The following is an 18,713-nucleotide window of genomic DNA, read 5'->3' as shown; positions in this document are numbered from 1 at the left end:
TCTTGTTGGAGTATAATGCCCAAAAATGGCATCAAAACAAGGGTCCCAAATACTTGACTGCCCTAAACCTGCCCTTGTCTCTTAATACCACCAGTCTGGAAGTGGGAGGGGGAGAAAAAAACAGTCCTCACCTGAAAGAATTTTACAAGTTTAATGTGGAAAAAAATACAATTAGAAAGAAGTTCATATTCTTTAATGTTGTACAAAAAAGTAAGAGTAGAACCAAAAGTAAATTAAACATTATCACATTTGTTTACACCACTATCTAGTTCTTCATATTAACTTTACTATTCAAATAACAGAAAGTAGGTAGCAATTTAGGGATTGGGAAATAGATAAAAACCAAAAGAACTTTTCTACCAGGTTTATTCTACACTGTGTATAGCTGTGCTCACAGAGACGGCTTCTTTTTCTTCTCCACTGTGCAGGAATTCAGTTGTATATAAAATTGAACCTGCTCAGAAGCTGAGGGAGACTAGAAATGATGGGTCCATATCCTGGGGCATTGTCATACAATTCAAACAACGGTGCAGCTACAAGCTTGTAATTTTTAGGGACTGCAAACAAGGCTTTCTCTTGAAGTTGAACCAAAAACAACTTCTTATGTTCCTTAGGTTTTGTAATATGTGCAGGAATGTATGGATACTGAGGATGTTCAAAGTTTGGTCTCCACCAGTTACCAATGCAGTCATCAATGACCCAGTCTTGCAGGACTCCATCTTGACGACCCAGTATCTCAGTCATTAAGCGTTTTAGTCCTTCAACTTCATCTTCTCCTGGGTTAAGCTCACCACCAGGTAATTTGAAGAAAGTTGTTCCCAGTTGTAGCAGTAACACATGTGGTAGCTGGTGCTCATGTACAATCAGAACCCCTTCTACAGTTCTTCTCATTCCAATTTTATCAAATTCCTCCCTCATGCGCTGAAATCTGGCTGCAACAGAGCTGTCCTTCTCATAGAGGGGCTCTTTTGTACCAAAAGTATAATTGGTAAGAGGGTACAGGTTGATGGTGCGTTCCAGGGTGTGGGTCCTAACACAGCCCTATACCCGATGTACTCAGAGACTCAGAGAACAGCACAAGAGAAATAAAGCAACGATCAGTAATGGGGCTTTTATTGTTCTGGGGTTTTTGTTTGCTTGTTGTGGCTTTGTCTCTTAGGAGTTGCCAAGTACCTAAGTATTCATGGCAGTAAGCTCTTTCACTGATGTTCACATTATAGCAGGAGTTGCCTTGTCAATCTCAGCAGAGGGAGTTACTAAGAAAGTTAAATTTTGTCAAGTAGTTCAAACCTGTTTATATTCAAGGAACATAGTGATCATAATGTTGGCTTCACTTTTAATAGTCTTAAATTGTTAGCTATTAAATATAAGTAAATGTGCATCATCAGAAAAGGTGTTCTAGGTAAAATTTATATATTATCTGGACATGTTTTTAAAATTTAGAATATACATGTCAGCCTTTAAACAGAATACTGACTCTACTATTAAGTCATGTACGTTAAAACAGGATAGTTTTGTACAATTAAGTCTTCTCTCCACATATAAATATCACGTGTAAAATTGCCTTATAAGTCTCCAAACTATCCTCTATCGATTCTACAGTTTCAAAGAGTAGTTTCAGAACTGTGTAATATAAATGTGCTTGAAAACCCTAGTCTTTTGTTCACTCATTCCATTTATATAATGGCACCTGTCTTTGGTTCTATTGTCTTATGCTCTCAAGAAGATTTTTATTCTTTTATAAACTGTGTACCTAATAATGATAAATATATCTGTATAGTGATGTTTCAAAAAAAAAAAAAAAAAAAGGAGGGTCTGCTGGATGTACTTGTTGCCCAACTGGTTGACCTCCTCCCCCCGCCCCCACCCCGGCCCGGGGCCAGCAGGTTTGCGAACCATTGTTGGCACCACAGACATGCTGGCGAGCTCGAGTACTGGCGGGGAGAAGAAGCAGGGCAGGCGGGGAGACTTTCCCTGCGCCGGTAGCGGTTCTTTGCATCCCCCTCAGCAGACGCCACCCTCCATTCACAGGAGAGCGCAAGAGGAGGCCACCATTGATATATTGATAGGAATTGCAACAGATCCAAAGATTGCTTTGGGTAGCATGTCCAATTTAGTTGAAATTATTTGTGAATCTAATAATGCTTTTTAATTCTTCCACCCATGCTGTTATAATGCTTCCACACTGATAGCATGTTGGGGCTAGATACGTGATTTATTTATTTATTTAAAAAAAATTTTTTTAGATGCATTATTTATAACAAAAAACTTCTGCTTGAGTTTGGGGTTGTTTGTTTTCTGAAACCAATATAGAGGACAGGCCCTCCCACCTGCTTTTTAATTTGTTGTACAACATTTGTTTATTTGTCAACAGAAGCTCTAGTGTTCTTGGCAAGTCTGAAAAATATGTTTCTCAGAAATCATAAAAGAAATATCAAGCAGCCTTTTCATGCTCTGAACAATTTGCTCAGAAAAACACAGAGTAGGGAATGGCAAGTAGGAAGCCTAGACTCAGAGCGGGAGTCTAAGGAGTAAAAGATTAATTGTAAAAAGGCACAGATACCACCCATCTATTACCTATAAGTTTGGTATTACATTGGACCCTCTGCATATGTCTGTTGGATGAATAAGAATTTAAAAAGTCAAGGACAGGGGATGCCTAGGTGGCTCAGTGGTTTAGGGCCTGCCTCTGGCCCAAGGCCTGATCCTGAAGTTCCTGGATCGAGTCCCACATTGGACTCCCTTCATGGAGCCTGCTTCTCCCTCTGCCTGTGTCTCTGCCTCTCTTTCTCTCTCTCTCTCTCTCTTTCTGTGTCTCTCATAAATTTTAAAAATCTTTAAAAAATAAAAAGTCAAGGACAGAACTCAGGTATGGGTAGTGGAAGAAAGGTCATATATTATGTATAAATCTGTGAAGCCTTGAATTACAAAAAATAACGTCATTTGTCATCCTAGAATCATAGATATTAGAATAAAGAGTTAGATTAGAAAGTCATATTTTTACCTATAGCCAACATAGGCCTCTCTGATAAAGAAAAGGAAGGAAACAGCAAATTTATAAGGTACATTATGAAAGACCTGAAAATATACTTATTTTTCACTTAAAAATAAAATGAAATGAGCACTTATTGTAGGCAAATAATCTATATAGTAGATATTTAATATATGTGCTAAATAATTTTTCATTTGCAAAATTATTTTAGCTCTCTGAGCAAATGGCTGTCTTGGGCATTCATTTTTAGACCTCTTATATTCAATCATCTGATATTTATTTATTACATTTATTTTTTAAAAGATTTTATTTATTTGTCTGAGAGAGTGAGAGGGAGCATGAGCAGGGAGGAGAGGCAGAGGGAGAGGGAGGAGCAGACTCCCTGCTGAGCAGGGATACTATGAGGGGTTCCATTCCAGGACCCTGAGGTCATGACATAACCTGAAAACACTTAACCGACTGAGCCACCTAGGCACTCCTCAATCATCTGATTTTTAGAATATAGATTATAACTTTAAAATTTACCATGTGGCTTTAAAATAAAGCATTAAAATGACTTTTAGAATGATTTATTGGATGCAAATATTAATATAACTTTTTAGGAATTTTTTATTTAGAAACAAAAATTAGATTTTTAAAATTTATGTAAAATGTCACAGTATAACACAAATAAGCAATATTTGCAAGAAATAGAAATCATGTTTTAAAAGAAATCACACTGAAATTTAGCCTTTTAAAACTTGATGAAAATCTTCACTTGCATCTCAGAGTTTATACCATAATGTAGTAAATGAACACTTAAAAAATAAGCAGGAAAAATGTTAAACACAAAAATGAATACATAGATGAATGCACAATTTCCTATATTCTCAATGGATCACAATAATCTCCAGTGTTATGTTCTAGAATGTGTAAATGTGATAACAATTACTATTATTTCTTTTGGGGACAGATTGTATCTTTATTGATGAGAAGACTACTATAACTTCTTCCTTCCTTATCCTGTCCTTCCTCATTGCTTTTTAAATTACTCTTCAGCTTCTACTGTTGCTGCCGAAGATGATTTTGTGGAAAATACTTCAAACTTTTAGAGAATTTGAAGGTTCTAGCTGCTAGATGAAGATAAGCTTTGAAAAGCTGCAACACTTTTAGGGAATTCATACTGGTGGTTTCCAAGGCACAACCAGCTGGCCTGATGGGTGCCAGCTCACCATTTCATACATGTGTTTTGTCCTAAAGCCTGAATATATTCCCTCAAGTTGATAATTGCTTCAAATTCTACCAGTTTATTTGAGTTATAAAAACAAATACTTTGGGGACATGTAGAGTGTGTTAGAGAAACTAGAACAGATTGATTTTTTTTAAAAGATTTTATTTATTCATGAGAGACACGGGGGGGCGGGGGGGAGAGAGAGAGAGAGAGAGAGAGGCAGAGGGAGAAGTAGGCTCCATGCAGGGAGCCTGATGTGGGATTCAATCCTGGGACTCCAAGATCATGCCCTGGGCCGAAGGCAGGTGCTAAACCACTGAGCCACCCAGGGATCCCCTCAGATTGATTTTTTGCTAGGAACTAAAATCAGATTGCATTCAGGGAATGGGAGTTTATAGAGAAAGTAATTCTGGAGTACAAGTGGAGTGGCACTATGTAGGGTGTCCTTCAGCAAGCATCCATAGAGTCCCAGAATGGGCTGTTTTAGGGCTCTGTAAAAAGCAAGGTGAATGGGCATCTATGGGACATTTTAAAAGGGGTCTATCCTATGCCTGGGAAAGGAATGGCTGAATCAGAAATTCCATGGTCAAGGTTTAGGGAGGAATAGGAATAGAGGAAGTTAGGGCTTCAGTGGTGACCAATTTGCAAAGAAAGAAAGAAATTGCAAGATAGTTGAAAAAGATAGTAAAGTTCCATTTTTCCTTCCCTTACACCTAAATTACTTATTCTCTGCTCTCAGGAATTAAGCATGATATAGTGTTGTTCTCACTATACTTCAGTTGTTTTAATGATTTAAAAAATTAGCCTTTTGTTGAGGAGACTGGGAACCTAACCCCGGTTTTGTGTGCATTATGAATTCCAAACAACAAACCCTCCAGACTTCCAACAGAAAATGTCTTAGAAAGGCAAATAAGATACTTCATCATCTACCCTTATTTTAGGATAAATCTGCATTCTCTCATTATCATTAGTCAGATGAAATGTTTATAGTTCTGGGAACATGTAAGGAAATATGGGTTTCGGCATTTGCTCAAATCCTCTACTCCCCACCCTCACTCTTACCCATACCCTCAACTTAGTTTGGGATGTATTTCCTAGATTAGGTGATTGGGAAACTGACTCATTTTTTAAGACAACAGCTCATTTTTCAGCTTTTTATGACTACCCAAGAAGAACTGGCTATTCTCCTTATCACACCCCTAGACATCCTATTTCTCCTTTTACAGTATCTAAAATATTTCATTGCTCTTCCTTATTTTCATATCTTTCTTCTCCTATTAGAGGGTAAATTCTTTGGAATCAAAAACTGTGGTATGTTTGTCTTTGCATCCTCATGGTCTACCAAATTAAGTTCTTTCTCCAAATGAATGAATGAATCCATGGATGAATGAATCTATGAATGAATGAAGCAGCAGGCCTGCAATTCTCCTTTGGGATGTTACATATTCATGAATTGGAGCTGTCTACCTGCCAGGAATTATTCAGAAGTATGGTTTTGGCTCCCGTGTTACTCTTCCTCATAGAACAAAATAATCTTAAATAATCAGATGTGAAGATTGTAGGGAATCTAAGGGGGAAATTAAATCTTTTCATTTTTGAATTCTTGTGATGATTCAAGAAGTTCCAGCTACCTTATAAACATTCATAACCTGATTTCTGGGCTAGCAAATAACAAAATAAGACTCTGTTCATTCTGGCTGCATGACTACATGTATAGCAGGGGAAAAAAGAAAGGGAAGGGATCTCAAGCTAGGAATAATGGTTTGAAATAAATAAAGATGATGTACTTCCAATACAACCACTTAGGAACCTGCTAGAAATTTTGAAACAAAATAAAAATTAGAGCTTGCTTCTGGATTGCTGTAAGCCACATAAGATTCTCTAGATAATTTGAAAACTTCCAATGAAAAGTAGCTCAGAATTTATGCAATGTACTCCTTCTCTTCAGAACTGTTGTTTTTGCAGAATTAAAGGAGAAATTTGACCTTGACTGCATTCCTGAAGGCCATGCCTAATCTAATTTATTCCCTGTGGAACTGCATAAGGAAGAATTGGTGGAGTCCGCTGGCCAGGTCTGCCACCACAATACTTTCTTCAGAAAGATTTGCCATCTGGAAAATGCATGATTCAGCTTCACTGGCACAAGTACATCATATGTAGGAAATAGAAGAACAATGATATTAACTGAACAAGCTTCAAAATAAATACAAAATATTTGTACAAGAATGCTAACCAGCTGCTGAAAAGTGAATAGATCTAAATGGCTTTCATCTTGATGGTTCAGGCACTCCATTTCGGTCTGCTTTTATTTTTAGAAGAATTTAGTTATTTTTCAATGTGGGGAGTATAAAGAAAAAGAATAGGTAAATGTACAGTGTAAATAAAAGCAGATATCCAGAGGGAGGGAAGCCTGAAATACTGTAATTCTAAAATTAGAAAATTTATTTTTTTCCCTGAGTAATTTTAACCATAAGAATTTCACCACAAACAACTGAAAAACTGTGATAATAAGCTCCTGCTCTCAGTGTTAGTGCTAAGCGTGAAATGCTTACCTTGCATGACATCAGAACAGCAAGCTTTAGAGACAGACACTGTTAATACTCTGAAAGGTTGTTCACTCTCTGGTGTGAAACTAATTTTTTTTTAATAAATTTATTTTTTATTGGTGTTCAATTTACCAACATACAGAATAACACCCAGTGCTTATCCTGTCAAGTGCCCCCCCCAGTGCCCGTTACCCATTCACCCCTACCCCCGCCCTCCTCCCCTTCCACCACCCCTAGTTCGTTTCCCAGAGTTAGGAGTCTTTATGTTCTGTCTCCCTTTCTGATATTTCCCACATATTTCTTCTCCCTTCCCTTACATTCCCTTTCACTATTATTTATATTCCCCAAATGAATGAGAACATATAATGTTTGTCCTTCTCCAATTGACTTACTTCACTCAGCATAATACCCTCCAGTTCCATCCACGTTGAAGCAAATAGTGGGTATTTGTCATTTCTAATGGCTGAGTAATATTCTATTGTATACATAAACCACAGCTTCTTTATCCATTCATCTTTCGATGGACACCGAGGCTCCTTCCACAGTTTGGCTATTGTGGACATTGCTGCTAGAAACATCGGGGTGCAGGTGTCCCGGCGTTTCCTTGCATCTGTATCTTTGGGGTAAGTCCCCAACAGTGCAATTGCTGGGTCGTAGGGCAGGTCTATTTTTAACTCTTTGAGGAACCTCCACACAGTTTTCCAGAGTGGCTGCACCAGTTCACATTCCCACCAACAGTGTAAGAGGGTTCCCTTTTCTCCGCATCCTCTCCAACATTTGTGGTTTCCTGCCTTGTTAATTTCCCCCATTCTCACTGGGTGATGTGGCATCTCATTGTGGTTTTGATTTGTATTTCCCTGATGGCAAGTGATGCAGAGCATTTTCTCATGTGCATGTTGGCCATGTCTATGTCTTCCTCTGTGAGATTTCTCTTCATGTCTTTTGCCCATTTCATGATTTGATTGTTTGTTTCTTTGGTGTTGAGTTTGATGAGTTCTTTATAGATCTTGGAAACTAGCCCTTTATCTGATACGTCATTTGCAAATATCTTCTCCCATTCTCTAGGTTGTCTTTTAGTTTTGTTGACTGTATCCTTTGCTGTGCAAAAGCTTCTTATCTTGATGAAGTCCCAATAGTTCATTTTTGCTTTTGTTTCTTTTGCCTTCGTGGATATATCTTGCAAGAAGTTACTGTGGCCGAGTTCAAAAAGGGTGTTGCCTGTGTTCTCCTCTAGGATTTTGATGGAATCTTGTCTCACATTTAGATCTTTCATCCATTTTGAGTTTATCTTTGTGTATGGTGAAAGAGAGTGACTTTTATGGGGAGGAGTATTAGGGTAACAGCAGACCTCTCCACAGAGACCTGGCAGGCCAGAAAGAGCTGGCAGGATATATTCAGGGTCCTAAATGAAAAGAACACGCAACCAAGAATACTTTATCCAGCAAGGCTCTCATTCAAAATGGAAGGAGAGATAAAGAGCTTCCAAGACAGGCAGGAACTGAAAGAATATGTGACCTCCAAACCAGCTTTCCAAGAAATTTTAAGGGGGACTCTTAAAATTACCCTTTAAGAAGTTCAGTGGAACAATCCACAAAAACAAGGACTGAATAGATATCATGGTGACACTAAGCTCATATCTCTCAATAGTAACTCTGAACGTGAACGGGCTTAATGACCCCATCAAAAGGCACAGGGTTTCAGATTGGATAAAAAAGCAGGACCCATCTATTTGCTGTCTACAAGAGACTCATTTTAGACAGAAGGACACCTACAGCCTGAAAATAAAAGGTTGGAGAACCATTTACCATTTGAATGGTCCTCAAAAGAAAGCAGGGGTAGCCATCCTTATATCAGATAAACTAAAATTTACCCCAAAGACTGTAGTGAGAGATGAAGAGGGACACTATATCATACTTAAAGGATCTATCCAACAAGAGGACTTAACAATCCTCAATATATATTCCCCGAATGTGGGAGCTGCCAAATATATAAACCAATTAATAACCAAAGTGAAGAAATACTTAGATAATAATACACATATACTTGGTGACTTCAATCTAGCTCTTTCTATACTCGATAGGTCTTCTAAGCACAACATCTCCAAAGAAACGAGAGCTTTAAATGATACACTGGACCAGATGGATTTCACAGATATCTACAGAACTTTACATCCAAACTCAACTGAATACACATTCTTCTCAAGTGCATATGTAACTTTCTCCAGAATAGACCACATACTGGGTCACAAATCGGGTCTGAACCGATACCAAAAGATTGGGATCGTTCCCTGCGTATTCTCAGACCATAATGCCTTGAAATTAGAACTAAATCACAACAAGAAGTTTGGAAGGACCTCAAACACGTGGAGGTTAAGGACCATCCTGCTAAAAGATGAAAGGGTCAACCAGGAAATTGAGGAAGAGTTAAAAAGATTCATGGAAACTAATGAGAATGAAGATACAACCGTTCAAAATCTTTGGGAGGCAGCCAAAGCAGTCCTAAGGGGGAAATACATCGCAATACAAGCATCCATTCAAAAACTGGAAAGAACTCAAATACAAAAGCTAACCTTACACATAAAGGAGCTAGAGAAAAAACAGCAAATAGATCCTACACCCAGCAGAAGAAGAGAGTTAATAAAGATTCGAGCAGAACTCAACGAAATCGAGACCAGAAGAACTGTGGAACAGATCAACAGAACCAGGAGTTGGTTCTTTGAAAGAATTAATAAGATAGATAAACCGTTAGCCAGCCTTATTAAAAAGAAGAGAGAGAAGACTCAAATTAATAAAATTTTTATCAAGTAACACCTCAGATGACTGGTTTTCATGTTTATTTTTCATAGGTCTTTAAGCCCCCATAAATGCACCAACTATCAGGCATATATTCCTGATACATAAACACACACTTTATCAGGCACAAGGACACAACTTCTCAGCTAATATTCATCATCTTTATCATCATCATCCCATCATAATTAATTCAGTGATAGTGTATTTATTGAGCACTGTAAAAATTTCAGCAATTCTAAAATGCATGTTTTTTTCACATTTTAACATCTTGGATGTCGGAATGTGTCTTTCAACCAATTTTGTCTTAAAATTATCATCAGTCAGATAGTAAACATGGCATACTTGTTTTATTTGATATTTTTGGAAATATTATAAAAGAATCAGCATGAAAATATGTTCAGTGAGTGCCATCAACTTGAACTAACCACCCTGGATACAATGATAAAGTCCTTTAAGAAGTACTGTATGACATTGAAAAGAATGTTTTGTGGAAAAATACCAAATCAATGAATTTGATTCTAAAAGAAATTCAGAATGTTCTGAATACCTTAGCCAAATTTCTTTATTTATATTTTCCTTTTTATTTACACAAGAGTGATATATGATAAAAACAAGGAATTGGCCTACATGACTATGGAAGCCAAGATATCCCACGATCTGCAATCAGTAAGCTGAACATCCAGGAGAGTAGATGTATACTTCCAGTCTGACATCGAAGGCCTGAGATTGAGGAGAACTGATGGTAGAGTCCGAAAGCCAGCAGGCTCAATACTCAAGAAGAGCTGATGTTTTAGTCTGAGTCCAAAAGCTGGAAAAGACCAATGCTTCAGCTCAAGCAGTCAGGCAGGACGGGTCCCCTCTTACTGGGAGGTTCAACTTTTCTGTTCTAATCATGCAATCAAACTGATTGGATGAAGGCTATCCATGTTAAGGAAGGCAAGCTACTTTACTCAGTCTACCAATTCTAATGTTTATATCATCTGAAAGCACCTTCATTTGATATACCCAGAATATTGTTTAACCAAATATCTAGGCAACCCATGGCCCAGTCAAATCGATGCATAAAATAAGCCATTAGTAGTCCTGCCTAAACTATACTGTTGTAGTTGTACATTAATCTTAGAGCATGGGAATAGTAAGTGACATCCTAAGGGGTCTCCTGGAATACTTCTGTATGTGTTCCAGATATACTTTTTCTTACTTCTATTGTAGAATAGTAGTCTGATTTCCCCTTGGTGATCAAGATCAATCACCTTAGCCAGCACAGTGACTCCTTTCTTTGTGTATTGATTTAAAGGTGTGAAGAGACCAAAACTGTCAGGTGGAAGTCATAAATTCTAGTTCAATGGAATCATTGCTGTCTTCTGGTGGAGGCATCCCTCCCTTTGGAACTAAGATCTCCAGGTCAGTAGAGCATAGGTTTGGGGAACAGGAAGCAAAAATTTTGCTAATGTATAGCTAGAGGTAATAGTGAGTGGTGCCACTTCCATTTCCACTACTTGATTCCTAGAGCTGTGAATTCTGGCTACGGGAGAAACAATATCATATATTGGACACTGATGGAGAGCATATATAAGGTTCTGGAGAACCTGACCCCAACCCTGCAAGGTATTACTAGCTGCTGGTGATGTAAATGAGTCTCAAATGAATCCAGCATTTTAGTGAGCTAGCTGTTGCAGGATGGTAGGGAGCATGATAAGCCTAGAATTTCATGAGCATGGGCCCATTGTCACACTTCTTTTACTGTGAAGTGAGTTTCTTGATCAGAAGCAATGCTGTTCATAATACTATTATGGTGGATAAGGCATTCTGTAAGTGTGTGGATGGTAGTTTTGGCAGAAGCATTGTATACAAGGAAGGCAAATCCATATTTGGAATAACTATCTAGTCCAGTAAGAACAAAACACTGCCCTTTCTACACTGGAAGGAGTCCAATGTAATCAGCTTCCCACCAGCTACCTGACTGACCCTGGGGAATGGTTCATATCAGGGACTCAGTAATGGCCATAGTCTGGTTGACCTTGGTAAATGGAAGACCATGTTGCTAAGTCCATGCATAAATTCTATCTTTATCACCATAAGCCACTTTGTTCATGGGCACATTGGGTGGTGACAAGGGTGTCTGAGGAATAAGGCTGAGTGGCATCCATAAAATGGGTCATCCTATCCACTTGATAATTGAAACTATCCTTTGCTAAGGGCATTCTTTGGTAAGCACTTACAAGGACACAAATATCTTCATTTTTTCCCCCATTCAGAGAGGTCTGTTAACATATCTCTTCCTCAAACTTCCTTGTAACCAATTTTCCAATTATGTTCCTTCTAATCCCTAATTATCCAGCCAAACCATTGGCCACAGCCTATGAATTCTATATAATTGCACATATGGCCATTTCTTCTTTCAAAGAAAGTGAACAACCAGGTGCACTACTTAAAATTCTATCCACTGGAAGAATTTCTCTTCACCACTGTCCTTTAAGAATATCCCAGGAGGGAGCTATTGCTTTCCACTTTAGGGTTGTACCTGGTCTATGATGTAGAATGGTTTGTAAATCAGGCCTAAGTCTTTTCATCCTCTTTCTCTCAAGTAATCATAGGTTACTCATGAGGCCATAGGAGGTCTAGGAGAGAAAAGGCTTTTTGTAACACTTCATATAACTTACTTGTGCCTTCTTAGGCCCAATCAAGTATATACCACATACGTTTGATAGTGGAGTACTACTGTGCACACCCAACTTTAGTGCTTCCTGGATCAAATAACATCTACTTAATGATGGACAACTCAGGTCACATGTTAACTTGATGGTCAATGGTCAAAGAATCTCTACTACGGTCCAACAGCAAGGCAAAAGCTGCTTCTCAAAAAAGAAATAGTCATCTGTAGAAATTGGATGAATTTTGTTCAAAAATCCTAAAGATCTGAACTGAGGTTTATCTGTAGGGGCCGGAAATTCACGCTAATATCCCAATCACCTTAAGACTCTGAATTCCTTCCTCTACATTAAATCCAGGCAATCTGGCATTTCTACTTTTCTTACTGTAGGCCTCCTTTTGGTCCATGTTTCAGCCAACCTAACAAACCATTAGAGTCTGTTCTAACTCTCTGAGCTGTGACATTAAATGCAGAATTTTTGCTTATCATATCATATCAATAAATTTGGCCTTATCCAACTTCATATTCCTTTTCTGTTTCACCTAGGACTGAGAGTCAGAATCCTGCAGGTGGTAACTTTGTCCTATTCGTTCTTTGGTTAAGCATAGACACCAAATATCTGGGCAACCTATGGGCCAGTCCAGTTGATACACAAAACAAATCATTACAATGTTTATAAAATAAAAATTCTAAGTGACTAAAAACACATTGGGCTATAGTTTAGTTTGCATCCTTAAACTCATGTTATTTAGTTTCAAGAACCTGAATGAGTTGTGTCAGTTCAGCTGAATCTAGTTTACCCCAATGATAAATCAATACTTTAAAAAATAAATTTATTTATTTATATATATATATTTATTCATTTATTTATGCTATGGTAGGCAGAGAGCTTAATTTAGCTCTGTCTCTAGAATTTATATGAAGGTCTAGGACTAGAACCAATAAAAATTTTGGACAAAGAGGAATTTTGGGAGGGGCATTGTCAACCTTCTGTGTCATCTTAACTATTCCCTCTTAAAAAGATTCATTATTGCTAATGGTCACTGCATCATGGCTTAAAGGCAAAAGAAGGGTCTTTAAACTCTAAATATCTGATACAGCTAAAGATACCAAGCAGTACAAGTTCTGAGTATTTCAGCTATCTACTGACTGTGAAATAAATTACCCCAGAGCTTCTACCTTGAAACAAAATCAGTTTACTATCTTTAATGGTGTCTGTGGGTCAAGAATTTGGACAGAGCTTGGCTGGGTAGTTTTGGATTGAGGTCTTATTAACCAAGGGTAAATGGATGAGGTGGTGAATAGAACTGGAGCAAGGCCTGGTATCAGTCAGGAGATAACCGCACAGCTCTCTGGTCTTCACATGGTCTTTCAAATACACTACTTTGGGCTTCCTTACAGTCTGGTAGCTTTGGGGCAGATTGCTTACATGGTAGCTAGCTTTCCCATGGGTGAGTGTCCCAAGAGAACTAGCCAGAAGCTGCATCTCCCTTCATGATAAGACCTCATAGATTCACTTCCACCATAGTACTGAATCAAGCAATCACAAAAGCACACTACTCTCTGGTGGGAAGACTGTCAAAACTTCTGTGCACATGTGTTAAAATCACCATGTTGAGCCACTAATAACGTCTCGTGGTTCAGAGCTTCTCTGAATGCCTATGGCTGAAAAGGTGGAAAAGGGCATACATGGATATGTGATATATGAGTTAGCTTATTTGTATTCTATATGTATTATATGTATACAAGTTACTTATATGTCTATAGGTCAAAAGGAGTGCGTCAGGGATTATAAGTAAATAAATACTTGAATTTAAAAATTTATATGGAGTTTTTTCCATTGTATTTGAGGGTCTCTTAAGATAAGCATACATGTATTATGACTGTATGGGAATCTTGCTTGAATGATGAAACCACTCTATATTTCTATTTAAAGTCATTTTCCATGCTATTTTATTTAAATGGTTTGAAAATATTCAAGGGAAAAAGGCAGGGTCCCTTTAAAAATTGAAAGCAGATCCTTGGTAGATGTTACATTTATAAATGGCAAAGTAAATAAAGAAACCCACTTGATGATTAGGCATTGCTTATGATGGAGGGTGGGGTTGAGTGAGTGAATTAAATCAATTGCCAGGAAAATTCTTTCCTGATTAGAAATAAAATTTCACAGGTTTTTCATACAGATTCCATCCTCCTTGTGCTTAGCATCTGAGGAGGCAAATTTATTTCTTCCAGATTAAATGAAGCTTTATGTAATTGAAAGTTTACTGAGGCACCCCTGGTAGGTCCAAGGAAAGTTTTGGAAGAAGTAGAAGTCTGAAGAAGGTACCTAAGGACTTTCTCTAGCTGGCTGTGAGTACTTTAAAGTCTTAAGTGAAGGCTTCTACCAATGCTTTCATTCCCAAACATCTCAGAGGAAGAGCTGTGAGATCAAGGCAGAACATGTGCTTAGGAGTCCCAACCTAGGGCTCAGTATGCACAGGCTTTCTTCTACTCCATATGGCTCGCAGAGTTGCTGAAAAATTAAAATTATCAAACATCTTCCTAGAAAGGTCCTCTGGGGCTAGTCTGGGGTAGAGCAACTAACATCCCAAGCAGCAGCCATGACTTGGCTTCATGGCACCTTCTCACCAAAATAATCTCTAGCCAACTAGGCCAAAATTTTTAACTTATTTCCTATTGGAGAGCAAGTGAATCTTACAATCTGGGATGCCCTTCTCTGTTTCCCCAAGTAGAAATAAAAAGGAGGACTTGAGCTTTCTTTTCATTGCCCCTCAGAGTGAGTGCCTTCATGACTATCACCATTTGGATTGATTTTTTTTTTTATCTCAGTAAGATTAAAAAAGGAAAAGGTACCGCATTGGCTGGGAATATATCCCATAACTTGGCAAGATTACACATGTAGAGGTACATCCCACTTAGGCTTTTTCCTTTTCACTCTTCTGCCTTGTTACTAACATCTGGACCCTTTTGAAAGCCCTATCATAGAATTTTAAATCTTAAAACTCTGTCACAATTTGACTCAGTTCTTTTTTTCCTCTTAATGCAGGTCTTCTAGTCTCCTCAATGTTCTGCATTCCATTGAGTCATCTCTTCATAATTTTAACTGGTCTAGTACTAAGATAGTACTAGTACTAGTACTAAGATAGTCCATACCTAGTGTTAAACCTCAGAAATTTCAGCTTAGGAATTAGAATTTGCATTTCAGTGACTTTTTTTTTTTTTTTTTTTTTTTTGTCATTTCTTGTTCTTCTCAGGGTTACCTTAGTTCCAGTTCAGATTAAGAGATCTGTCTCTTGTCCCTAAAAAATTTCTTCTCTGCTAAGGTGCCACAGAACTTCGAATTCTATTTCTAAATAATCGTCCCTTAGGGAAGTTTCCCATAATTACGTCTTAATTGCTTCTTCATAAGAATTATTTGGAAATCTCATTGAGCATAGAATTCTTGCCTTCCCTCCAAATCTCTTTAATCAGAATCCCAATATATGTAACAAGTATTAAGACCTGGGTAATTTGGGAAGTACAAGTTGGCAAACTTCTGTAAAGGGCCAGATGGTAAACATTATTGACTTTTTGAGCCAGATGATCTCTGTTGCAACTACTCAGCTCTACTGTCATTATAATAGCCACAGACGATATATAACAAGTAATCATGGCTGAGTTCCAATAAAATGTTGTTTATCAAAACAGATGAGCCTGATTTTATCCACAGACTGTCATTTTTTTTTACCTCTGGGTTTTGGGAAGTACAGCTTGTATTTATTAAATGCTTATTGTTACTGATATTCTATATAAATCGTCTCCCCTATTCTTTATACCTGATAATGAAGATATCAACATTCCTATTTTTCAGAAAAGGGAATCAGAATTGGACATGTAATTCTGGAACATAGTGTCTGGAGGGAGGTGTTAAATAAATGTTTGGTGTATATATGGAGAATTGATTAGGTGGATAGAATTTGGAATATATATTATAACAAGACATAAATGTTTGAAATTTCATTAATTCATCCTACACTTATGAAATATTTTGTTATTTTTATGCATAATCATCTGCAGATATTATTGGTAAGGACATAGGGTGAATGAAATTATCTTGTAAACAGAATAGCAGAAGTCAGACAAAACTCAGAGGGAAGTGATGTATAATGGCATCTTACCAAACTAAAGTGTCTAAACTGACATCTATTTAGGTTGAGATTTTTCACTTTAGCCTCATGAAACATTTATTTAATGCTATCACGGAATGAAGAATTTGGTTAATTAAAATTTCTAAAATATCATTATTTACCTAAAAGTATTATACCATGAGAATTTCGTGGGCTCAACCCTGACTTAATTTACTAATAGAACTATATTCAAACTGAAAAAGTAACTTAAAAAATTAGCCAAGAAAACAAAAAGTATTTTTTTCAAAGTAAATATTATTAAGGAAGTCGTCCCAAGAATTAGAAATAAGATGCTTTCAGAAAGACTAAAAAGACAGCTAGAGAGAGAAAAAGAAAATGAATCTCATGGATATTTTTATGATATATTTATCAATGTATTGACAAATATATTAAAAATTGTGACCTATAAAACATATTTGAAAATGAACTACAAGTATGAACTACTAGAACTTGTAGATATACCAAACTTCAGACACAATTGGAAAATTAACATGCTAACCCCTCTTCAAACCCATATATGTCACTGAAAGGATTCTGTCTTAAATCATCTTTAAAAAACTTTAAGGCAGGGATGCCTTGGTGGCTCAGGGGTTGAGCATCTGCCTTCAGCTCAGGGAGTGATCCTAGGGTCCGGGATCGAGTCTCGCATCAGGCTCCCTGTGAGTAGCTTGCTTTTCCCTCTGCCTCTCTCTCTGTGTCCCTCATGAACAAATTAATAAAATCTATAAATAAATAAATAAATAAATAAATAAATAAATAAATAAATACTTTAAGGCAAATTTCCTAGTTTTATTCATGTTTAATTTTCTTCTTCTGTAATATGGAGAAAATAATATTCCCTGTCTTACAAAACTGTGAAGGTTAGATACATTAACATACATAAAGTTCTTGGAACAGTGCCCTGCATAAACACAAACTCAAAACATATCACCTATTATCCTAAAAAAAATCTTCATTTTATAGTATTTATGTCTTTTGAAGTGTTCCATGAAAAATTGCTCCCTCCATTAAAAAATACATAAATAAAATTTATAGAAACAGATCAATTAAAAACCTCAGGTTCACAAACTCAACACATTAAATACTCAGAAAATGTTGAGTAGAGAAGTTTATTCCATTTTGTATAATTATTTCTTATATTCACTTGAACATAAAATTGGAGAGGGGTTTTGAATCATATTATTTATGTGTTCTAAGGAACCCATTGGGGGAATTGCTGCATTGAAGATATTATAACTGAATCAACTTAACAAGTATATACATTACAAAAACTTGGAAAATATAATAGATTCTATTGGCCATCTGTAGCTTCATATCTTATAGGTGTCATCTGAGCCATAGCCATAACTACAGTAGGTCTTCCATACAAACTTCAATATATTTTGCAGAATAAGTCTTACCTCATTTATGTAGTACTTTCTCTTGTTTCTGCCGTGGGCCCTTCCTGATACATAGAATGGGATATCAACAGGAGCCCAGTTAGTAATGAAATATGTGTAACTTTTAAGTATGTGGTGGTTATTGCCCAAGGGATAATTTTCAACTCAGAGAGGTTGTAGTTCTCTACATCTCTACATGCCACTTTTTTTTCCCCTTATGGGCAGATGTGGAATGTGTTCTATACCCTCCTTGAAGCTCCCAGCAAGACAGAGCACCTATTCACACAGTAGTGATCAGTAAATAACACTGTATTGTTCTGACATCTTCTTTCTTTCCCCCTCTCAAATCCTTTACTACTGTTAATGGGATCACTTCTCAAATGATCTGCCTGCATGCAGACTTAGGATATGATTTCTGGGTTATCTACTCTAAGACAAGGACTGATATAAAATGAGAACATAATAATACATTCTATATGCTCTATACAAAGTACGACGTAGACAATAAATCTTGTGCTTTCTATCTTTTGAACTTGGTTCATCAGCTTTAAGGAATCACGTTTGATAAAAAGCTCACGTTCTACATGGGTGGAGGGAGAATAATGAAGATCATTTTCTACACTTAAACCCACAGAGTGTCTCATTGTAAGGTTTATGAGACTTTGAGTCATAAGTGGAATTATACTATCATTCCTACTTTTATTCAGTAAGATCTTCAGTGACAATGACATTTAGTAAACATGGTGTAAATTGTACAATCAAAAGATAATTTCATGGACAGCTAGAAGTATGGTCATGGATATTGTCAATAACAGAACCATTGTGTCTATGTGATTGAAAATAATCTCATTTTCTTCTTAAACCCACTGTATCCTTTGGGAGTTATGTTTGTTGAGATATGATGGCACTTAGGTTACTTTGCTTTGTCAAATAATTTTAAAACTTGTTTTCAAAAATAGAGAAGAAATTCAC

At 37.0% G+C, this 18,713-nt stretch overlaps 1 protein-coding gene across 1 annotated transcript; it reads right to left on the bottom strand.

Moving 5' to 3' along the window:
* Positions 1–290: 290 nt before the first annotated feature.
* On the bottom strand, positions 291–12,600 carry LOC119876890 (cleavage and polyadenylation specificity factor subunit 5-like). The gene is made up of 2 exons (XM_038555045.1): positions 12,514–12,600; positions 291–1,041 (listed from the first exon to the last, which is right to left on the bottom strand). Exons 1-2 carry the CDS (start codon positions 12,598–12,600, stop codon positions 433–435), a joined length of 696 nt encoding a protein of 231 aa, XP_038410973.1. The 3' UTR covers positions 291–432.
* Between the last annotated feature and the right edge of the window lie 6,113 nt (positions 12,601–18,713).

Source organism: Canis lupus, chromosome 12, assembly GCF_011100685.1.
Source record: "Canis lupus familiaris isolate Mischka breed German Shepherd chromosome 12, alternate assembly UU_Cfam_GSD_1.0, whole genome shotgun sequence".
Classification (NCBI taxonomy): domain Eukaryota; kingdom Metazoa; phylum Chordata; class Mammalia; order Carnivora; family Canidae; genus Canis; species Canis lupus.
Note: the sequence above shows the minus strand (reverse complement) of the source record. Positions and strands in the feature narration are given on the sequence as shown.